The following is a 22,859-nucleotide window of genomic DNA, read 5'->3' as shown; positions in this document are numbered from 1 at the left end:
TAGATGTGAAAATAATTCCTGCTGTCAGAGTTCCAGTCTCAGTGCTGCATACAGCACCAGGGCCGATTACTTTCTTCATGTTTTTCATCGCAAATGTGGAAAAGAACTGTGGATTAGGTTATACAGTAAAAGGATTTAAGTAGAAACAATCTGTACAGTGAGGTCAGGGGTGACTCTATTTAACAGAAAGGATTGACTTTGAAAGTCTTTGGTAAGTATGTAGCATAGTATTGACTCATAAAGATCATGAATTTCTCGTAATGTGAGTTAACTGATCTCAGCCCAGACTGCATAAGGAGCAATGTAGCTGGCCTCAGTGACTCCAAGATAGTGGGGGGAATATATCAACCTCTGTTGCTGTTTCGGACTCAGTGAAATTGTGATGGAAAAGTGGATGTCAGGCAAGGACAGACATTGATGCCTTTTCATGAAAAAATAGCCTATAGCCACACTCTCTCCTGGCTCACTTATTAAGTTTAGTAACTTGGGTGAGATATGCTTGTGCAACCATATCTTAGTATGAATCATCTTCGGGGGAGGAGGGTTGAAGATAATTTGGAAGAAAAACCATCTACTTGTTATAAATGTGCTTTTTACTCACAATTGTTGAATTTTCCCACATGTAGGTCTGGTATTTGTATTGGAGTCATTTGGAGGTGAGTCTCATCAATAAAGTTATTCCCTGAATACTGGTATGCAGCATAATGCTACTCATATATTGATAGTCACAGACTAGCATAGTAACACATTGACATCTTTGTTAATTGTTTTGGAGCAAGAATGTGAAATCAATTAGGTTAGATCACAAAATGAATCTAATCTTGAATGATTTGGAAGCTGCTCCAGTGACGCAGAGGATACATGCACTACATTGAGAGAAAGAAGGTCCAGATTCAATTCTTGGTCTATGCTGAGTTAGATGATCTCAGCTAGGTAGCAGTTGACCCATTACCTGGTCCTCACATTATCTGAGCTGGGGAAAGACAAAATGGGTGGTCTTACCATTCCTTGTTGCTGCCCTATGATTCCGACTGAAAGTGTGCATTTATGGATAAGTAAGGATAGAATTGGGTTGGCAGTGATGCATATTCCCCCTCCCTTGTGGTTAAATAACAACTGACCCAGCTCTTAGTGTGGTTCAGTTCTACATTAGACAAGCTACATATGAAAAATGAGTCAAAAAAGAAAGACTTGCAGTTATATAGCACTTTTCATGACCACAAGATGTTGCAAAGCACTTTACAGCCAATTAAGTACTTTTGAAGTGTAGTCACTGTTGCAATGTAGGAAGCATGGCAACCAATCTGTACACAGCTAAGTCCTACATGTGATCATGACCAGATAATCTGGTAGAATTAGTGCACAGCATTATTGGTTGTAATAGCATGAGCAAGACTTAACTGAGGTGCAGGAGTCCAACTCAAATGTCACAAGCCAAATGAATATCTGTACTATCTGATTCTCATCATTTAGAATTTTAGAACTTTATATTCTGGGTGGGCTTATTGCCTATTTGCATAGCAGTAGTCTGACTTGGCTGGTTATCATCACATAAAACAGGACAGCTGGGGTGTGGGATTAAATTGGACAGCTTTTTCAAAGAGCCAGCACAGGCATGATGGACCGATAGGCCTCCTTCTGTGCTGTAAGATTCTGTGATTTTATGATGGTGTTTAAAGATTCATACTGGACATGATCTCATCTTTCAGTGGCCACTGAGGACTGGAGAGTTCATTTCAGCTGTTAAGCTGTTCGGTTTGTGCAATTTCATTAAATGGAATTACTAACAGCAATAAATTGCCATGTAGAAAGTACCACACTTATGACATGTCAGTAAAGGTATACAATCATTAAGTAGTTAATGCTAAAATAGACTTTATGTCTCAGCCTGAAAGTTCTGTCTCTGTATATTGTAAAGCTGTAAAAACATTAGCTTCACCACACAGTCTGCCTTCTGAAGATAGATGCTCTTAAACAATCTGATCCTTAAGTAGCCAGTGGTCACAAAGAAAAGTTGCTGACAACAATCATTTCTCTGGCAGCCCTGCAGGACCTTCAGTGAGCCATATTGAATGAGTTCTAATGGCGCTAACATGTTTCCCAGATAGCTCCATAATGGTGAAAGAGTAGCTGTAATTTGCTTCTAAAAATTGTGTATCTGCAAATCATACAGATATGTAACATATGAATTCTACAGTCTCTAGGGTTTTATGTAACACACATTAAAGGCCAGCTCAGGTCGGGAAAAAGAACCCAGCCCGAGTCCCTCCGACTTCACCCCGAACTCGACCCGCCCCTCCCTTTACTTACCTTCTGACTGGGAAGCTCCACAAAGCTGCAGCGCATGCGTGATAACATCATAGTGACATCACTCGCTCACTGCGCAGACTCAGTTTCGTCCCGGACTCCCAGCTCAGATAAAGTTTTTAAAAATTTTTTTAATACTTACCGGCAGAGCACTTACCGTGTGCGTCCAGCCTGACCCGAGCCTGAAAGCTGGACCCGGAAGAGGGACCCGACCCGAACCCAACACATGTCGTCCGGTCCCTTCGGGTAGCAGGCTTTTAACACATTTTACCCTTTAGAGTAATCAGAGCTCTAAGATCAACCAAGGCTTTAACATTTTCTAATCAATTGGTTTTATTCACATTAAAATACAAATTTTACAAAACATATTCTTAGAACTGTAATTACAAGTACAACTCAAAATGGCCAATTCTTCTGCAGCACCAATTCACTAGAATAGCTGCCTGACCTGATGCAGATTGGTGACTTTCCCCATCCTCTGCCCAGTGCTACCTTCCTCCACTGTAGCTGGATGCACTGATCCTTCATTATTTGGCTTCGTTTTTGAGCCTCAACCTTGCCTCTAGTGACAACACTGATACATTATTATTTAATTCATTCCTCAATGCAGCAAACTGCGATGATGCTAGAACTATTAATTCTTTCTTACACATATATAACAGGCGTACTAGCCACACTTTTAACCACAAATTTACACCAAAATACCACAAATGCAGATACTTCTAATCACCGCGTCCAGAAGCTGATTACTTAACGCCAGCATCAGACTACAACCATGTGCTACACAATCTTTCCACTTGTTCTTCCTCATAATGATCAATTGCGACTACTGCAACATATTTCCATGAGTTGTGTCACCACACATTTCATGATTCGCAGTGCACTCTGTCTCCCCATCTCTCCTCTCAAACCAGCAATTGTTTATTTCTGTTCCAACTTGTTACATTTTTAACATTTAAGGTTCCTAGGATCTGGGCTGTACATGTTCCAGATCACCTGATTTGCTGAAGTGCCCACTGTCCAAACAGCCAGAAGCTTCATTTTAAGTATAATGGGTTGAAATGCGATACTTATGAGCTTGCATGTAATTTCTAGAGATTCGTGTTAGAATTGCATTCTGCCTTAAGTTTCCCCCAAATGTAGCAGGCGTTTGAGGACAGGCACATAATCCCACCATCTTTATGAATGCTAAGAACTTACAATCCATTTAAAACAAGATCATGCCTCGCTGCCTTTCTATCTCTGTTTTCTCCTTGAGACACTACTTAAAACCTGCCTTTTTGATTAAGCTTTTGGTCACTTGTCCTAATATCTCCTATGTGGCTCACTGTCAAATTTTGTTAATGCTTTTGTGAAGTGCTTGGGACATCTTACAATGTTGGTTGGTTGAGGGCAATAGAGATGACAATGAAACAAAAAAAGAGGGTGTATGATGCATGTCAGGTGAACTCGTGAGAACCAGGCCAAATACAGTAAGTTGAGAGGGAAGGTGAAGAGGAAAATAAGGCTGGCAAAAAGAGAATATGAAAATAGAATGGCTGTCAACATTAAAGGGAACCCAAAGATCTTCTACCAGCATGTAAATAGTAAGTAAGTAGTCAGAGGAAGAGTGGGACCTATTTGGGACAGAGAGGGTAATATACACAGGGCAACACTAATATACTTACTGAGTACTTTGTATCAGTGTTCATTAAGGAAATGGAGGCTGACAAAATATTGGTAGAAGCAGAGAGAGTAGAGGCAACGGATAAGATAAAAATTGAGGACGGGGGGTGGGGGGGGGGGATACTAAAATTGTTGGCTATGCTTAGGGTTGATATGTCAGTTGGTCTGGATGGCATGCAACCCAGGTTGCTAAAGGAAGTGGGGATGGAGATATAGGAAGGGCTTGCCATAATCTTCCAATCTTCCCTGGATACGGGAGAGGTGCCAGAGGATTCAAGAATGGCAAATGTAATATGAAGGAGTGTAAGGACAGTCCTAGCAACTACAACAACTAGTTTAACATCGGTGTTGTAAGGTTTTGGAAACAATAATCAGGGAAAATATCAATGGACACTTCGAGAGGTTTCAGTTTAATTAAGGATAGCCAGCATGGATTTGTAAAAGGCAAATCATGCTTGACTAATCTTGATCTTTTCATTGAGAACTATCGGCGTGATATTGGCCATTTAATTTGTCTGCTCCCCTCACTCACACCAACCTGTCTCCCTCGGAACTTTCTGCACTCCGTTCTCTCTGGTCTGACCCGACATTGTGATCAAACCTGCTGACAAGGCTGGTGCTGTTGTTGTCTGGCGTACCAATCTCTACCTTGCAGAGGTTGAGCGCCAACTCTCAGACATTTTTTCTTACCTCCCCCTGGACCATGACCCCACCACTGAACATCAAGCTACTGTCTCCAGGACCGTCACTGACCTCAACTCCTCTGGAGATCTTCCCTCTACAGCTTCCCACCTCATAGCACCACAGCCTCACAGCTCCAGCGACCCGGGTTTGATTCTGGGTACTGCCTGTGCGGAGTTTGCAAGTTCTCCCTGTGACCGCGTGGGTTTTCGCCGGGTGCTCCGGTTTCCTCCCACAGCCAAAGACTTGCTGGTTGATAGGTAAATTGGCCATTATAAATTGCCCCTAGTATAGGTAGGTGGTAGGGGAATTGAGGAAAAGTGGGGATGTGAGAGGGTAATGGGATTAATGTAGGAATAGTATAAATGGGTGGTTGATGGTCGGCATAGACTCGGTGGACCGAAGGGCCTGTTTCAGTGCTGTATCAATAAATAAATAAAGCTTGCTTTTACCTCCTTCCCAAAATCCAGAAACAGGACTGTGTTGGTAGACCCATCGTTTCAGACTGTTTCTGCCCCACTAAACTTATTTCTTCCGATCTTGACTCTCTTTTTCTCCCCAGTCCAGTCTCTTCCCATCTACATCCGTAACTCTTCTGACGCCCTATGTCATTTTGACAATATCCAGTTTTCTGGCCCTAACCGCCGTCTCTTCACTATGGATGCCTTATCTCTCTATACCTCCATCCCCACCAGAATGGTCTGAGGGCTCTCCACTACATCCTTGGACAGAGGCCCAACCAGTCCCCATCACCCACTACACTCCTCTGCCTGGCTGAACTTGTTCTCGCTTTGCATAACTTCTTCTTCAGCTCCACTCACTTCCTCCAAATAAAAGGTGTTGCTATGGGTACCCGAATGGGTCCCAGTTCTGCCTGTCTTTTTGTGGGGTATGTTGAATATCCTTGTTCCAGTCCTACTCAGGCCCCCTCCCCCAACTCGTTTTTTTCTGGTACATTAATGACTGTATTGGTGTCGTTTCCTGCTCTCCCCCCAAACTGGAAAACTTCACCAACTTTGCTTCTAATTTCCACCCTTCTCTCACATGGTCCAACTCCAACGCTTCCCTTCCCTTCCCTGCCTCGACTTCTGTCTTCATCGCTGGGGATAGGCTGACCACTAAGATTCATTATAAGCCCACTGGCCCCCACAGCTACCTTGACTACACTTCCTCACACCCTGCCTCCTGTAAGAACTCCATTTCATTCTTCCAGTTTCTCCATCTCCAAAGCAACTATTCCAATGATGCTGCCTTCCACAACAACGCTTCTGATATGCCTTCCATTTTCCACAACAGAGGATTCCCCCCAACTGTGGTTGACAGGCCTTCAACTGTGTCTGACCCATTTCCTGCACTTCTGCCCTCACCCCTTCCTCTCGCTCCTAGAACTGCGACAGAGTTCCCCTTGTCCTCACTTTCCACCCCACCAGTTTTCACATCCAGAAGATCGTCCTCCACCGTTTCCACTACCTCCAGTGTGATGCCACCATCAAACACATCTTCCCCTCTCCTCCCCAATCAGCATTCTGAAGGGATTGTTCCTTCTGCAACACCCTGGTTCACTCCTCCATCACCCCCGACACCTCGTCCCCTTCGCATGGCACCTTCCCATGCAATCTCAGGAGGTGTAATACCTGTCCTTTTACCTCCTCTTTTCTCACTATCCAAGGCCCCAAACACACCTTTCTTGTGAAGCAGCAATTTACTTGTACTTCTTTCAATTTAGTATACTGTATTCTTTGCTCACAATGCGGCCGCGTGTACATTGTGAAGACCAAACGCAGATTGGATGACTACTTTGCGGAACACCTCTGCTCAGTCTGCAAGCATGACCTTGAGCTTCCAGTTGCTTGCCATTTTAATTCACCACCCTGCTCTCATGCCAACGTTTCTGACCTGCTGCAGTGTTCCAGTGAAACTCAGTACAAGCTTGAAGAACAGCATGTTATTAATGTGATTTGGATAAGTTGGGTGAGTGGACAAATGCATGGCAGATGCAGTATAACATGGATTCTTTTGGCCTCCTTGTCTCGAGAGAGAATGGGTAAGCGCCGAGAAGTGGTCAGGTGGTTTGTGGAGCAGCGCCTGGAGTGGCTATAAAGGCCAATTCTAGAGTGACAGGCTCTTCCACAGGTGCTGCAGATAAAATTGATTGGGGCTGTTACACAGTTGGCTCTCTCCTTGCACTTCTGTCTCTTTTCCTGCCAACTGCTAAGTCTCTTTGACTCACCTCTCTTTAGCCCCACCTTTATAGCTGCCCACTAGCTCTGGCAACTGACTCCCACGACTTGTGGTCAATGTCACAGGACTTCATGTCGCGTTTGCAGACGTCTTTAAAGCGGAGATATGGATGGCCAGTGGGTCTGATACCATTGACGAGCTTGCTGTACAATGTGTCCTTGGGGATCCTGCCATCTTCCATGCGGCTCGCGTGGCCAAGCCATCTCAATAGGGCGTATATGCTGGGGACGTTGGCCGCCTCAAAGACTTCTGCGTTGGAGATACGGTCCTGCCACCTGATGCCAAGGATTCTCTGGAGGCAGCAAAGATGGAATGAATTGAGATGTCGCTCTTGGCTGACATACATTGTTCCAGGCCTCGCTGCTGTAAAGCAAAGTACTGAGGACACAGGCGTGAAACATTCGGACTTTTGTGTTCCTTGTCAGTGCGCCATTTTCCACACCCTTTTGGCCAGTCTGGACATAGCAGCGGACGCCTTACCCATGCGCTTGTTGATTTCTGCATCGAGAGACAGGTTGCTGGTGATAGTTGAGCCTAGGTAGGTGAACTCTTGAACCACTTCCAGAGCGTGTTCGCCAATATTGATGGATGGAGCATTTCTGACGTCCTGTCCCATGATGTTTGTTTTCTTGAGGCTGATGGTTAGGCCAAATTCGTTGCAGGCAGCTGTCGATGAGTCTCTACAGACACTCTTCAGTGTGAGATTTTAATGCAGCAGCGTCAGCAAAGAGGAGTTCCCTGATGAGGACTTTCCGTACTTTGGGCTTCGCTCCAAGTCGGGCAAGGTTGAACAACCTACCATCTGCATATCCAGACTCCTTTTGAATGAGTTGAGGGTCTCTGCCTTAACTACCCTTTCAGGCAGTGAGTTCCAGACCATCACCACCCTCTGGGTGAAAATGTTTTTCCTCATCTCCCCTCTAATATTTCTACCAATCACTTTAAATCTATGCGCCCTTGTCACTGACCTCTCTACTAAGGTAAATAGGCCCTTCACCTCCACTCTATCCAGGCTCCTCAAAATTTTGTGCATTTCAATCAGATCTCCCCTCAGCCTTCTCTGTTCCAAGGTGAACAACCCCAGCCTATCAAATCTTTCCTCATAGCTGCATTTTCCAGTCATGGCAACATCCTTGTAAATCTCCTCTGTACCCTCTCTGGTGCAATTACTGCCTTTCTGTAATGAGGTGACCAGAACTGCAGACAGTACTCAAGTTGTGGCCTAACCAATGAGTTATACAGTTCCAGCATAACCTCCCTGCTCTTACATGCTATACCTCAGTTAATAAAGGAAAGGATTCCATATGCCACCTTAACCACCTTTATCAACCTGTCCTGCTACCTTCAGGGATCTGTGGACATTTACCCGCAGGTACCTTACTTCCTGTATACTTCTCAGTATTTTCCCATTGATCGTGTCTTCCTTTGCCTTGTTTGACTTACCCAAATGCATCACCTTATACTTCTCCAAGTTGAATTCCATTTGCCACTTTTCTGCCCATCTGACCAGACCATCAATATGTTCCTGCACCCTACAGCTATCCTCCTTGCTATCTACCATATGGCCAGTCTTTGTATCGTCCGCACACTTCTTGATCATGCCCCCTACATTTATGTCCAAATGGTTAATATATGCCACAAAAAACAGGGGACCCAGTACTGAGCCCTGTGAAATGCCACTGGAAATAGCCCTCCAGTCACTAAAATAGCCGTCAACAATTACCCTATGTTTCCTGCCACTGAGCCAATTTTGTATCCACCTTGCTGCATTTCCCTGGATCCCATGGGATTTTATTTTTTTTAACCAGTCTGCCATGTGGGACCTTGTCAAAAGCCTTGCTAAATCCATGTTGACCACATCAACTGCACTACATCTTCCTTGTTACTTCTTCAAAAAGTTAAATCAAGTTGGTCAACCAAGATCTTCCCTTAAATCCATACTGACTATCCTTGATTAACCTATGCCTTTCTAAGTGACAGTTTAACCTGTCTCTCAGAATATATTCCAATACTTTGCCCACTACTGAGGTTAAACTGACTGGTCTGTAATTATTTGGTCTATCCTTCCCTCCCTTTTTAAACAGAGGTACAACGTTAACAATTCTTCAATCCTCCGGCACCATACCTGTATCCATTTGAGGACTGGAAAATGATGGTTGGACCCTCTGCTATTTCCTCTCTTGCTTCTTTTAACAGCCTAGGATACATTTCATCTAGCCCTGGTGATTTATCAACTTTCAAGGATGCTAATCCCATTAATACTTCCTCTCTCCCTAAGTTTATCACATCCAATACTTCACACTCTTCTTCCTTAACTGCAATATTTGCATCTTCTCCCTCTTTTATGAAGACAGATGCAAAGTATTCATTAAGAATCATACCAATATCTTCCGCTCCTACACATAGGTTGCCTTTTTGGTCTTTTATGGGCCCTACTCTCTCCTTGTTTTCTTAATGTATTGATAAAACATCTTTGCATTCACCTTGATTTTGCTTGCCAGTATTCTTTCATGCCCTCTCTTTGCTTTCCTATTTTCTATTTGATTTCACCTCTCCACTTTCTATACTCCTATTGGCTTTCTGTAATATTGAGTTCTCGGTGTTGGACATAAGCTTTCCTTATCTGCCTTATCTCTTATCTTACCCTACAGGCTCCTTGACATCCATGGGGTTCTAGATTTGCCTGCCTCACCCTTTTTCTGTTTTTTTTTCATTCTTTTGCGGGATGTGGGTGTTGCTGGCACTTGTGTGGCACGAATGTTACTTGCCACTTACCAGCCCGAGCCTGGATATTGTCCAGGTCTTGCTGCATTTCTACACAGACTGCGACAGTGTCTAAGGAGTCACGAATGGTGCTGAACATTGTGCAATCATCAGCGAACATTCCCACTTCTGACCTTATGATGGAGGGAAGGTCACTGCTGAAGCAGCTGAAGATGGTTGGGCCTAGGACACTACCCTGAGGAAATTCTGCAGTGATGTCCTGGAGCTCAGATGATTGACCTCCAACAACCACAATCATCTTCCTTTGTGCTAGGTATGACTCCAACCAGCAGAGGGTTTCCCCCCGATTCCCATTGATTCAAGTTTTTGCCAGGGCTGTTTGATGCCATACTCGGTCAAATGCTTCCTTGATGTCAAGGGCAGTCACTCTCATCTCACCTATTGAGTTCAGCTCTTTCGTCCATGTTTGAACCAAGGCTGTTTTGAGGTCAGGAGCTGAGTGGCCCTGGCGGAACGAAACTGAGCGTCAGTGAGCAGGTTATTGTTAAGCAAGTGCTGCTTGATAGCACTGTCGACGACACCTTCCATCACTTTACTGATGATTGAGAATAGACTGATGGGGCGGTAATTGGCGGGGTTGGACTTGTCCTGCTTTTTGTGTACAGGACATACCTGGGCAACTTTCCACATTGCCGGGTTGATGCCAGTGTTGTAGCCGTACTGGAACAACTTGGCTAGAGGCGTGGCAGGTTCTGGCGCACAGGTCTTCATCACTATTGCCTGAATGCTGTCAGGGCCCATAGCCTTTGCAGCATCCAATACCTTCGGTCATTTCTTGACATCATGCGGAGTGAATCGAATTGGCTGAAGACTGGCATCTATGATGCTGGGGACTTCTGAAGGAGGCCGAGATGGATCATCCACTTGGCACTTCTGGCTGAAGATTGTTGCAACTGCTTCAGCCTTACCTTTTGCACTGATGTGCTGGGATTCCCCCCTCATTGAGGATGGGGATATTTGTGGAGCCACCTCTTCCTGTTTAATTGTCCACCATCATTCATGACTGAATGTGGTAGGACTGAAGAGCTTAGATCTGATCCATTGGACATTAACCCTTTCAAACCCTTATACCACACAACACGCCGGGACTCAGCAATTGGAGAATTTTTTCTTTACATTTTTGAAAAAGAACCAAATTATTTATTCAATTCTGTGCTGCTGTTTGGTGGGCCTGTTGGCGGAGGCTGATTTAGGAAGCCAAGAGCCAGTCTTTAGCTCATGCTCCATTTTCTTCATAAGCCTCCAGTGGGCCAGGAGAACAAAGGGACATGTTACTTTAAAGACAGGAGAACTGGGCACATCAGTTTGATGTCTGTCAGCCAAAAACTGGGGTAAGTATAAAAGCTCCATCAGAGTTATCTCAGCAATTTCTAGATACTGTTGTTCTGTGGCACCCAAGTAAATTTGGAATCTTAACTTGAGTTTAATTAAAGAACATAGGATTTGCTCTGTATACTGATGTAAACAAGGTTATCACAAATGGGATCAGTTTATGGAAAGTTTGCTTTTGAGTCATTTTTCTCTATGCTTTGTAGGAACTGAGTGCCCTCTAGTGGGATAGCAATGTGCTGATATTGATTCAATATTCTCTAATAGAATTTTTCACAGGTGGAATCTATAATGCCCATTGCACCTACGCTAGCTGTCTGAAGGAGTTATCCATTTAGTTCCATTTCCCTGTCCAGTTCAGTAAAGTTGACAAAGTTGATTGATGAGGGAAGGGCTGTCGATGTCATATACATGGACTTCAGTAAGGCGTTTGATAAGGTTCCCCATGGCAGGCTGATGGAGAAAGTGAAGGCGCATGGGGTCCAAGGTGTACTAGCTAGATGGATAAAGAACTGGCTGGGCAACAGGAGACAGAGAGTAGCAGTAGAGGGGAGTTTCTCAAAATGGAGACGGGTGACCAGTGGTGTTCCACAGGGATCCGTGCTGGGACCACTGTTGTTTGTGATATATATTAAAGATTTGGAGCAAAGTATAGGTGGACTGATTAGCAAGTTTGCAGACGACACTAAGATTGGTGGAGTAGCAGATAGTGAAGGGGACTGTCAGAGAATATAGCAGAATATAGATAGATTGGAGAGTTGGGCAGAGAAATGGCAGATGGAGTTCAATCAGGGAAAATGCGAGGTGATGCATTTTGGAAGATCCAATTCAAGAGTGAACTATACAGTAAATGGAAAAGTCCTGGGGAAAATTGATGTCCAGAGAGATTTGGGTGTTCAGGTCCACTGTTCCCTGAAGGTGGCAACGCAGGTAAATAGAGTGGTCAAGAAGGCATACGGCATGCTTTCCTTCATCGGACGGGGTATTGAGTACAAGAGTTGGCAGGTCATGTTACAGTTGTATAGGACTTTGGTTCGGCCACATTTGGAATACTGCGTGCAGCTCTGGTCGCCACATTACCAAAAGGATGTGGATGCTTTGGAGAGGGTGCAGAGGAGGTTCACCAGGATGTTGCCTGGTATGGAGGGCGCTAGCTATGAAGAGAGGTTGAGTAGATTAGGATTATTTTCATTAGAAAGACGGAGGTTGAGGGGGGACCTGATTGAGGTGTACAAAATCATGAGAGGTATAGACAGGGTGGATAGCAAGAGGCTTTTTCCCAGAGTGGGGGATTCAATTACTAGAGGACACGAGTTCAAAGTGAAAGGGGAAAAGTTTAGGGGGGATATGCGTGGAAAGTTCTTTACGCAGAGGGTGGTGGGTGCCTGGAACGCGTTGCCAGCGGAGGTGGTAGATGCGGGCACGATGGCGTCTTTTAAGATGTATCTAGACAGATACATGAATGGGCAGGAAGAAAAGAGATACAGACCCTTAGAAAATAGGCGACATGTTTAGATAGAGGATCTGGATCGGCGCAGGCTTGGAGGGCCGAAGGGCCTGTTCCTGTGCTGTAATTTTCTTTGTTCTTTGTTCTAGTAACCTGTTAAACATGAATGTAATTGAGTTCTGTATTTTGTAAGGTACCTTGAATTTTAGAGTAGTCTACCTTTGTATGCGTGTGAAGCTAACCAGTGCATGTCTACAAATGTGTTTGTCTGATATTTTAGTGTCTGCGTGCACTCATCTGGTTCTGAGCCAAATAGATCAGCTTCAATTCCCAATGTGTGCTAAGTTAGATGATCTCAGCTGCGATGAATTAAATAGTAAGCCTTTGACACTTCTTCAAAGGCTTGGGCTTGGTATGATCTATGTGATGTTCAAAGAAAGCTGTGATTTACTAACACCCATTGCTCCTTTATATGTTTAGGAACATTATTGTTAACTTCACCCGAGTTAGATGGTGTAGTCTCCATATCCATAAAGTTACAGATCAAAACCTGTGTCAGTATGCCTGTCAAAGTACCCAACCTGAAATAGCGCCATGCCCTGGGGCCAGTTGAAAACATCATGCTAAGATGTTTAAACTTCTATAGTTCCTAGTTTTGTGATTGTTCTTTCAATCATTTGTTCTCTTCATAACAGGCTAAACTGGTTGAAAGTGATGAGATTCAGTAGGAGACCACATCATCTGGAAGGATTGAAGAATTTTTCATCCCATCATGAATAATAGAAAGAAAGTTCACATTTTCCTTGGAGCACCAGCCATTTTGACACAGCAGAAAATATCAGCACGAGAAGCAGTAACCTATGGCAGCTCCAAGTGGCTTCAGTGCCAGGCCTTGTATGATAAAGGATCTCTCAATGCCAGTCCTAGAGAGTGCAGCACCAAGGAATCTCAGAAACATCTCGATTGGCATGAAGCAACATCACAATTGAGAAATCAATCTGGACAATCTTTCACTTCAAAAAGTGAAGAAGGAAGTATAACATTATCTCAAGAATGTACTTTTGAGAACCTTGATGCTTCCGTGCTGGAACAGAGAATGAGCAACGAGTGTGATAGGCTGTATGATAAGGACTTCACTACTGTACAGATAGGGAAACAGCAGAGGAGAGAGTTGAGCAACAGAGCATTGCTGCACTCTGAAGGAGGTCTCAAAATAACTGAAGAACACGATTATGATCCCATCAATCCTGCTTGCACAGGAGAAAATTTGAAGACACCTTCGGAGTCTGACGACAGGAGCAGACAAAGTGAAGAAAATGAAACTGACTCTTGGGACCCTAATGGCAGAATTACTGAACAGAATGCACCTTTGAAAGAAGATTCCTCAGAATTACTCTGTGGTGCTCTGATGGAAAACCTGAATACCTTTCGAACTGAAGGGCAGGAATCTTGTTTCAGATGCACAAGTTTGAATACAAGTTTATCAACAGATGCTGAGTTCCTCAGTGTGTTGACTGCCAGTCAAGCTGCCATTCTTTCACAGGGATGTTCAAAGAGTCATTTTAACACACAGGACTCCCAAGAAAACTTAAAGGCTAAACTGAATAAAAACACCAAAGGTACTGAAATGGCCTGTCAATCACCTGCATCTATCCATAGGTCTATTCGGCCATCTGGGCAATGTGCCAGTGAGACAGTGTGCAGACAGGTTGACAGTTCAGAAAATAACCCAGAATTTTTCAGCTTATTGAATAACCAGCAATTGCCCACCAATGAAGCTGTAGTTGGAAGGACATCAGAAGGTTCAGAACAACTGTTCAGTCCCTTTACTGACTGGTCCAAAGGTGATGTTGAGGTTAATATTGAACCATACAATGGAGGAATCCTGTGCTCTCAGACTGCAGATAGTGCTAAATGGTCTTTGAAAAGATCAGTGCAGGCTACCAAGGACCCTGAGGAGATGAAACAGGTGACCCAAACATCAAGATCTCCAGTTTGTTTACATAAAGACCTACTATCAACTAAGAAAATGAAGATGGATTCTGAGAGAATATCTGATCTTGGGCACTATCTGAAGGAACAGAGGGACCGATGGTCAACACCAAAGGTTGGCTTCGTTGAAACAGAGCGGCTTAAAAGCTGCACTGACAGGAGCAGGAAATACCATGTTTTGGTCACCGTTTTGCACCAGTGCCTCCTGAAGGAGATACAGATCAAATCCGGAACATTCACTGGGTGCAGAGTGCCCATAGCAACTATTTTGGTTACAGACCAATCAGGAGTCACCATGAAGATTGTGCTGTGGCGGGCTGCTGCATTCTGGACGCTGGCTGTCTTCCCTGGGGATGTCCTACTAGTAACAGGTAAAGGAACATATATTCCTAGTGTTACAATCAGGTGAGGAGGGGTCAAAGTGTTCCCCTCTTTTCCCTCCTTGTTTGACCACAACAGATTTATTTTTTTAAGTGGAAATATTTGCCAATTCATAAGTGTTTACTTATTTATGCGCTGTAAACATGAAAAGAGCCAACTGGACATGTTTTCTTGAGTTTAACAAAGAAAGAGGATAACTTTATTATAGTTAAACCAGTCTTAAGTAAAAATAATAAACTACCCTTGTACTTTCACACACAAATGCACATGCACGTGCACACACTCAAACGCATACCCCCCCCCCCCCCATATATAGGTTACAGAGTGGGGAAGGATAGTTTGGTTGAATTAGAGTCCAGAGAAATAAAAGGAGTGCACAGTTTCTGGAAGTTGGTGACTCGGCTGGCTTCAGACAGAATTCGGTTGTCCTAAGGCTTTCGGTTTGAAGATATGGACACTGATTCAATGGTACTCCGGCTTCTGGTTTGAAGAGGTGGATGCTGATTCAGTGGTTCTCCAGGAGACAGCAAAGTGGCTGCTTTCCTTTGAGAGAGAGATTTCTGTCTGTTTTCCAGAAAGTTCTGTAAACTGTGTAACTGAAGGAGGTTTCTGTCTGTTCTTTTCTGGAAGGTTCTCTTAAAAACTGTCTCGGTTAGCTCCCCTGTCAGGCTTAAGTCACCAAGCACATTGGACATCGATAGGTGAACAGACGAACACAATCAACCACAGATAAATATACCATTGAACACTACAGTCTGCAGCAGGCAATATGTCTCGGTGCTCACGGTCAGCAGACAGAGTTCAAAGCTTGCAAGGTTTGAGTGGTTTATTTCCACCAGTTTAATATTCAGGTTTCCAGCTGGTGGATTAAAAAATCATCATTTGACCTAGCATGTTTTCGTGCTGCTAGACATTTGTTGATCCTTTCAGAAACTTGGGGGGAAATTTTTCCAGCCAAGGGATGATGGGTTTATATGCATGTGGAGAGTTATCGGAATCAGGTCAGGATCCCGATATCACCTGCCCGCTTCTGGGTTTCTGCGGCGCAGCATTGAAGACAATTGGGGAACCCTGTTACATATTGGATCAAAATCACATTTGACAAATTTATTAGAGTTCTTTGAGGATCTAATGAGTAGGATGGATAAAGATGAACTAGTAGATGTAGTGTATTTGGATTTCCAAAAGGCATTCGATAAGTTGTCACCTTAAAAGGTTACTACATAAGATAAGAGCTCATGGTGTTTGGGGGTAATATATTAGCATGGATAGAAGATTGACGAACTAATAGAAAACTGAGTCAGGATAAATGGGTCATTTTCAGGTTGGCAAACTGTAACTAGTGGGTTGCCACAGGGATCTGTGCTGATTCCTCAACTATTTACAATCTATATTATTGACTTGGATGAAAGGGCCAAGTTTATTGTAGCCAAATTTGTTGTTGATATAAAGAAGAGTGGGAAAGCATGTTGTGAGGAGGACACAAAGAATCTGCAAAGGGATATAGATAGGTTAGGTGAGTGAACAAAAATTTGGCAGATGCGGTGTAATGGAGGAAAATGTAAGGTTGTCCACTTTGGGAAGTATAGAAAAGCAAAATCTTATTTAAATGGAGAGACAACAGAATGCTGTGGTGCAGAAGGATCTGTGTATCCTTTACATGAATCACAAAAAGTTAGCATGCAGGTACAGCAAGTAATTTGGAAAACATGGGTTATAAGGTGACCAAAATGAATATTCCAGGGTTTACAACATTTCAAAAAGACAGACAAAATGGAAAAGGTGCAGGAGTAGTTTTGATAGTAAAGGATGACATATGGATAGTATTGAGAAAGGATTGTGGCTAAGAAGATCAGGAAGTAGAATCAGTATGGGTGGAGATTAGGAATAGCAAGGCTCAGAAAACGCTGGTGGAAGAAGTTTATAGGTTCCCTAGCAGCAGTTGTACCGTTGGATAGAACATTAAGCAAGAAATTATTGTAGCTTGTAAAGGCAATGTAGTAATTGTGGGGTACTTTAATCTTAACATAGGCTGGACAAGTCAAATTAGCAGAGGTGTTCTGGAAGATGAGTTGTAGAAGACTTCCATGACTGTTTCTTGGAACATTACGTTGTGGAACCGTCTAGGGATAAAGCTAAGCTATTTTAGATCCAGTATTGTGCAATGAGATGGGTTTAATTAGTAATCTCATAGTAAAAGATCTGCTGGGAAAAAATGATCATAACACAATTGAATTCTATATTAAGTTTAAAAGCGACATATGACAGTCCCAAACACGAATCTTAAACAAAGCCAGTTACTGGGTATGAGGGTACAGCTGGCTAAGGTTGATTGGGTAAATAGACTAAAATATATGGCAGTAAAGAAACAGTGGGAAACATTTAAAGAAACAATTCAAAATGTTCAAAAGTACATTCCATTTTTAAAAAATCAAAATTCAGCAACAAAGATCTAACCATGGCTTACTAAGGAAGTTGAAGATAGTAAATAAAAGCAAAATACTGTGGATGCTGGAAATCTGAAATAAAAACAGAATGTGCTGGAAATACGCAAGTCTGGCAGCATCTGTGGAGAGAGAAACAGAGTTAATGTTTCGGGTCTGGACCTTTTTTTTTAAGTTAAGGGTAGTATTAGATTAAAAGAAGAGGCTTATAATGTTGCAAAGAATGGTAGTAAGCCTGAGGATTGGAAGTGTTTTGGAAACCAGCAAAGTGCCACCAAAAAGTTGATAAGGGGAAAAAAAAAGAGAGTAAACTATCCAGGAATATAAAAAAGGATTGTAAAGCACTTTTACAAGTGTTACGACCAGGTGAGAAAGAGGTCTCGGGTTCCCTTTCAGCCTTCACCTTGTCTTACTGTAACAGGGTTTTATTTTTAAACACACTGTTCTTAGCTCCCCCTTGGTGAATCCTTGTTCACTGCTTTCCAATTATAAGGCAAAGAAACCAGCACAAACAGGCTTTCTTAGGTTTAAAGAAGAAAAGTTGAAATTTATTAAACTTAAACTCTAATTCGGATTCACGACGTGCCCATGCGATACACACATGCAAATAGAGACAGAAAAGAGCAGAATAAAAATAAATTGGAAAAGTTTGAGGGAATATGTGAAGAGTTGTTGTTATGGTTCTTTGAGTTTACGATAGAGTCCTTGATTGAAGGTAGATCTTGCTTTTCGTTGGGGCCCAGTATTATTCTTAACTCTTGTTCACCGTAGGAGACTTTTCTCTCTTGGGGTTCATGTGTCTTCAGGTGATTTTGGAGTTCCGTGAGAAAGAGATGGGAGATGCGAGCAGACATTGAGGCTGTGGCGAGCCAGTCAGGAGAGGTCTTTTCAATCCAGGAGCAAACGGCTTTCTGCAGGCTCTCAGTTCAAACTGTACAATTCAGAAACCCCCAGGTTGCCAAGCAGGTTAGTCATGTGACTAACTGGTCTGACCATGTCTTGGCTCTTGTGTATTGTATGTCAGGGAATGGTCCTTTGTCCTTTCAAGCACTGTCTGTTAATATGAAAATGTCATTTTTCCAGCCAAGGTCTGGCAGTCCTTGTCATAGGCCTTCTCTTCTTCCCAGCAACAATTTGAAATTTAATATCCATGTGGCAAAATTAATATGCCTCATTCTTGGCAGGTGGGGGCCTTCATGACAAAAGTATGTAAAAAGGAAGAGTAGTTAAAGTAAACGTTGGTTCCTTCGAGGCACAAAGAGGAGACGTAATCATGGGGAATGATGAAATGGAAGAGACATTGAATGAATATTTTGTGTCTGTCATCACAGTAGAAGACACAAGTTATATACCAGAAATAGAGGATAACTCGAGGGCAAATAAGAGTGAGAACATTTTTTTTTATTCATTCATGGGATGTGGGCGTCACTGGCCAGGCCAGCATTTGTTGCCCATCCCTAATTGCCCTTGAGAAGGCGGTGGTGAGCTGCCTTGAACCGCTGCAGTCCATTTGGGGTAAGAATACCCACAGTGCCATGAGGAAGGGAGTTCCAGGATTTTGACCCAGCGACAGAGAAGGAACGACGATATAGTTCCAAGTCATGATGGTGTGTGACTTGGAGGGGAACTTGCAGCTGGTGGTGTTCCCATGCATTTGCTGCCCTTGTCCTTCTAGTTGGTAGAGGTTGCGGGTTTGGACGATGCTGTCTTAGGAGCCTTGGTGCATTGCTGCAGTGCATCTTGTAGATGGTACACACTGCTGCCACTGTGCGTCGGTGGTGGAGGGAGTGAATGTTTGTAGATGGGGTGCCAATCAAGTGGGCTGCTTTGTCCTGGATGGTGTCGAGCTTCTTGAGTGTTGTTGGAGCTGCACCCATCCAGGCAAGTGGAGAGTATTCCATCACACTCCTGACTTGTGCCTTGTAGATGGTGGACAGGCTTTGGGGAGTCAGGAGGTGAGTTGCTCGCCTCAGGTTTCCTAGCCTCTGACCTGCTCTTGCAGCCACAGTATTTATATGGCTACTCCAGTTCAGTTTTTGGTCAATGGTAGCCTCTAGGATGTTGATAGTGGGGGATTCAGCGATGGTAATGCCGTTGAATGTCAAGGGGAGATGGTTAGATTCTCTCTTGTTGGAGTTGGTCATTGCCTGGCACATGTGTGGCGCGAATGTTACTTGCCACTTATCAGCTCAAGCCTGGATATTGTCCAGGTCTTGCTGCATTTCTACACGGATTGCTTCAGTATCTGAGGAGTCACGAATGGTGCTGAACATTGTGCAATCATCAGTGAACATCCCCACTTCAGACCTTATGATTGAAGGAAGGTCATTGATGAAGCAGCTGAAGATGGTTGGGCCTAGGACACTACCCTGAGGAACTCCTGCAGTGATGTCCTGGAGCTCAGATGATTGACCTCCAACAACCACAACCATCTTCCTTTGTGCTAGGTATGACTCCAGCCAGCGGAGTGTTTTCCCCCTGATTCCCATTGACCTCAGTTTTGCTAGGGCTCCTTGATGCCATACTCGGTCAAATGCTGCCTTGATGTCAAGGGCAGTCATTCTCACCTCACTTCTTAAGTTTAGCTCTTTTGTCCATGTTTGAAGGCTGTAATGAGGTCAGGAACTGAGTGGCCTTGGCGGAACCCAAACTGAGCGTCAGTGAACAGGTTATTGCTAACCAAGTGCTGCTTGATGGCACTGTCGACGACACTTTCTATCACTTTACTGATGATTGAGAGTTGACTGATAGGGCGGTAATTGGCTGGGTTGGATTTGTCCTGTTTGTTGTGAGCAGGACATACCTGGGCAATTTTCCACATTGCTGGGTAAATGCCAGTGTTGCAGCTGTACTGGAACAACTTGGCTAGGGGTGCGACAAGTTCTGGAGCACAGAACCTTGTATAGGTTCCCCTCTCTGTCTCATCCTCTGCATGTCCTGCTCATGTACATTGAGCAGGCTTGATGGGCCATATGGTCTACTTCTGCTCCTATTTCTTGTGTTGCAGAGCAAGTGTCACTGTAACTGCTGCCCCCATACTTGTGCGCAGGGCAATGCAATTGTCTGCCTTTCTGTGGTCAGCAGAAAGCTTCAAATTCCTCCAGCAATCCACCACAATGCTTCCACCAACTTTGCCTGAGTACAAAAGCAACTGCAACTTGTTGAGTGACTCTTTTTAAATATCCCGAGAACAGGGCCCATCTTGCTTCTATATGCTTGCTGTTTCAGAAGTGAATAAGGAAGGTGTTCCTTACATATTTGTTGGTCAATTTTAGTGCTCGTGTGTTACATCAGCCCGTTAATGCCTTTGATGTTATGATCGCACTTTTTCAATGTCTTCAGGTGGAAGCAGAGGACACACCTGCGTGCATCACGCCAGTTGTCTCATGCTGAACAGGCCACGTGGGAAGTGGCCAGTGACGTCTCCTGTGCTCCAGAACTTGCCGTTCCCCTAGCCAAGTTGTTCCAGTACAGCTACAACACTGGCATCTACCCAGCAATGCGGAAAATTGCCCAGGTATGTCCTGTACACTAAAAACAGGACAAATTCAACCCAGCCAATTACCACCCTATCAATCTACTCTCGATCATCAGTAAAGTGATGGAAGGTGATGTTTGGTATGCCTGCAGTGCTATGCAAGTGAATTTCGTAGCCCCGTGTCAAAAGCAAATGGGTTGGCACCAGTAAATTTAAGTTATGGTTTTGAAAAAGGAGCTAAAATAGAAACTCACAGTGGAAAATTGAATCCTAATTTCTTTCAGTCATCTGTTTTTTTTCTTCCTGCAGTTTAAAAGATTTTCCTATTCAGAGAAAATGCTTTTTACTGTGTGATTTAAATTCACAATAATAATTTTCAGCAAGAAACCTGTCTTTGTGCTTCAGGTTTACTCTTTTGTTTTACATTGTTTCTTTGGTCCTCTGTTCTCCAGTCCACATGCACTAATCTTTGGTGCAAAAGTGTAGCACTAAAGTTGATTTAGCTACAACTTGGTGCCAGTATTGGTCATTTTTCTTCCTTCCACCATTTAGGTGTAAATCATCAAAGCACAACATCTTGTGGGGGTGGTGGGGCAGTGGCAGGGGTGGTGGTTTGGGTCAGATGGGAAGTTAAAATATAAAAATTTTTAACCCAAACCCAACCCCCTTGAACCTGCCGATTTTAATGGGGATAGGTGGGTCCCTCATTGAAATATTTCAGTGAGGTAGCCTGCTTAGGGTTTTAACTGTGTTCCAGCTTTAACATCAGCTGGCCTCGGGGCAAGGATTGCTGGATGGAACTGCGAAGTGCTTTTCCAGACTGCTCGTGACCCAGGAGGAGCAGGAGTGCTGCTACCTTGTTAACCTCTCCAGCAATCAGATGCCCTCCCCAGCCTGCGATCTTCTCCAGGGCCCTATTCCCCTGATCTCCTCCAAGGGCCCTCACACGATCTTCTCCCTATTTCCCCCAATCACAGAGTCTCCCCTATTGAAGTTCCTGAAGACCCACGATCAGTCCCTCCCTTCTCTCTGCTTCCTGACTGCAGCCTGGTGCCACAGGCTTACCCGCCCGACAGCCAGCCAACATCTCCATCTGGCTGGCTGCATCCAGGAAGCAGATTCCAAAATTGGTAATCAGATTAGAGCGTGGCTACCCGACGGGACGTGATGACATTTTTCGGGGTCGGGTCGCTCTTCCGGGTCCGGCATTCAGGCTTGGGTCAAGTTGGGCTGGATACAGACAAACTCTGACCGCCTTGTGTTACGATTGTGTTCGTGAAACACTAGAAACTGCAGATCTTTTGAAGTGTGCTTCCTACTCTGCTTGGCATTTCAACTTGCTGTGTACTAATCAGTAAGCGGTTCTTGCGTTCATTGTAGCAATTTAAACAACCTTTCAAGTCCAGTTACAGTTTTTGTTGCTTTTCTGCACAAGCTTAAAAAGTGAAAAACGGAAGCTAGGTTAACTGAACCTTCTGGTGGTCAGGTCGGGCGCGGGAAAAAATGAAAAGATTCGGGCCGGGTTGGACTCTGATCGGATGTGGTTCTATCGGGCTCAGGTCGGGTTCCATTTTCAGACCCGAGCAGCCCTTTAAGTCAGATCCTGTTGTTAAATTTGGCAGGATCTGAGGGAAAGCCCATACTTTCCTGACTGCTGAACTGGTCTCTGCTCCCTCCTCGCCTCCCTCTAAATATCAACGTACGGGTCTTTTGTTTGTGCTCGGTAGATAAAATCACTACCTAGTAATAATGCTGTGTAGGAGGATTTCCTGGAAAGTGTACGTGACGTGACAGTTTTTTAGACCAATACGTTGAGGAACCAACTCGAGAACAGGCTATGCTAGACTGGGTATTGTGCAATGAGAAAGGATTAATTAACAATCTTGTTGTGCGGGTTCCCTTGGGGAGGAGCGACCATAACAAGATAGAATTCTTCATTAAGATGGAGAGTGAAGTAGTTCAATCCAAAACTAGGGTCCTGAATCCAAATCAAGGAAACTACAAAGGTATGAGGCATGAGTTGGCTATGGTAGATTGGGGGACTTTACTAAAAGGGTGATGATGGATAGGCAATGGATAATATTTAAAGAACGTGTGCATGAATTACAAG

General features: G+C 43.9%; 1 protein-coding gene across 9 annotated transcripts in view; it reads left to right on the top strand.

The window, feature by feature from the left end:
• Positions 1-22,859, top strand: part of shld2 (shieldin complex subunit 2) — a 149,975-nt gene that overhangs the window by 40,957 nt on the left and 86,159 nt on the right. For all 9 annotated transcript variants that reach the window (XM_068020774.1, XM_068020772.1, XM_068020768.1 and 6 more), the window contains one exon: positions 13,150-14,817. In XM_068020774.1, coding sequence (XP_067876875.1) covers positions 13,227-14,817 — 1,591 coding nt within the window. In that variant the 5' untranslated portion in view covers positions 13,150-13,226. The remainder of the gene's footprint in view (positions 1-13,149; positions 14,818-22,859) is intronic.

This window comes from Heterodontus francisci, chromosome 42 (assembly GCF_036365525.1).
Source record: "Heterodontus francisci isolate sHetFra1 chromosome 42, sHetFra1.hap1, whole genome shotgun sequence".
In the NCBI taxonomy this organism is placed as follows: Eukaryota; Metazoa; Chordata; class Chondrichthyes; order Heterodontiformes; family Heterodontidae; genus Heterodontus; species Heterodontus francisci.
The sequence above is the reverse complement of the archived record's forward strand: the minus strand, read 5'-3'. Positions and strand labels throughout refer to the sequence as shown.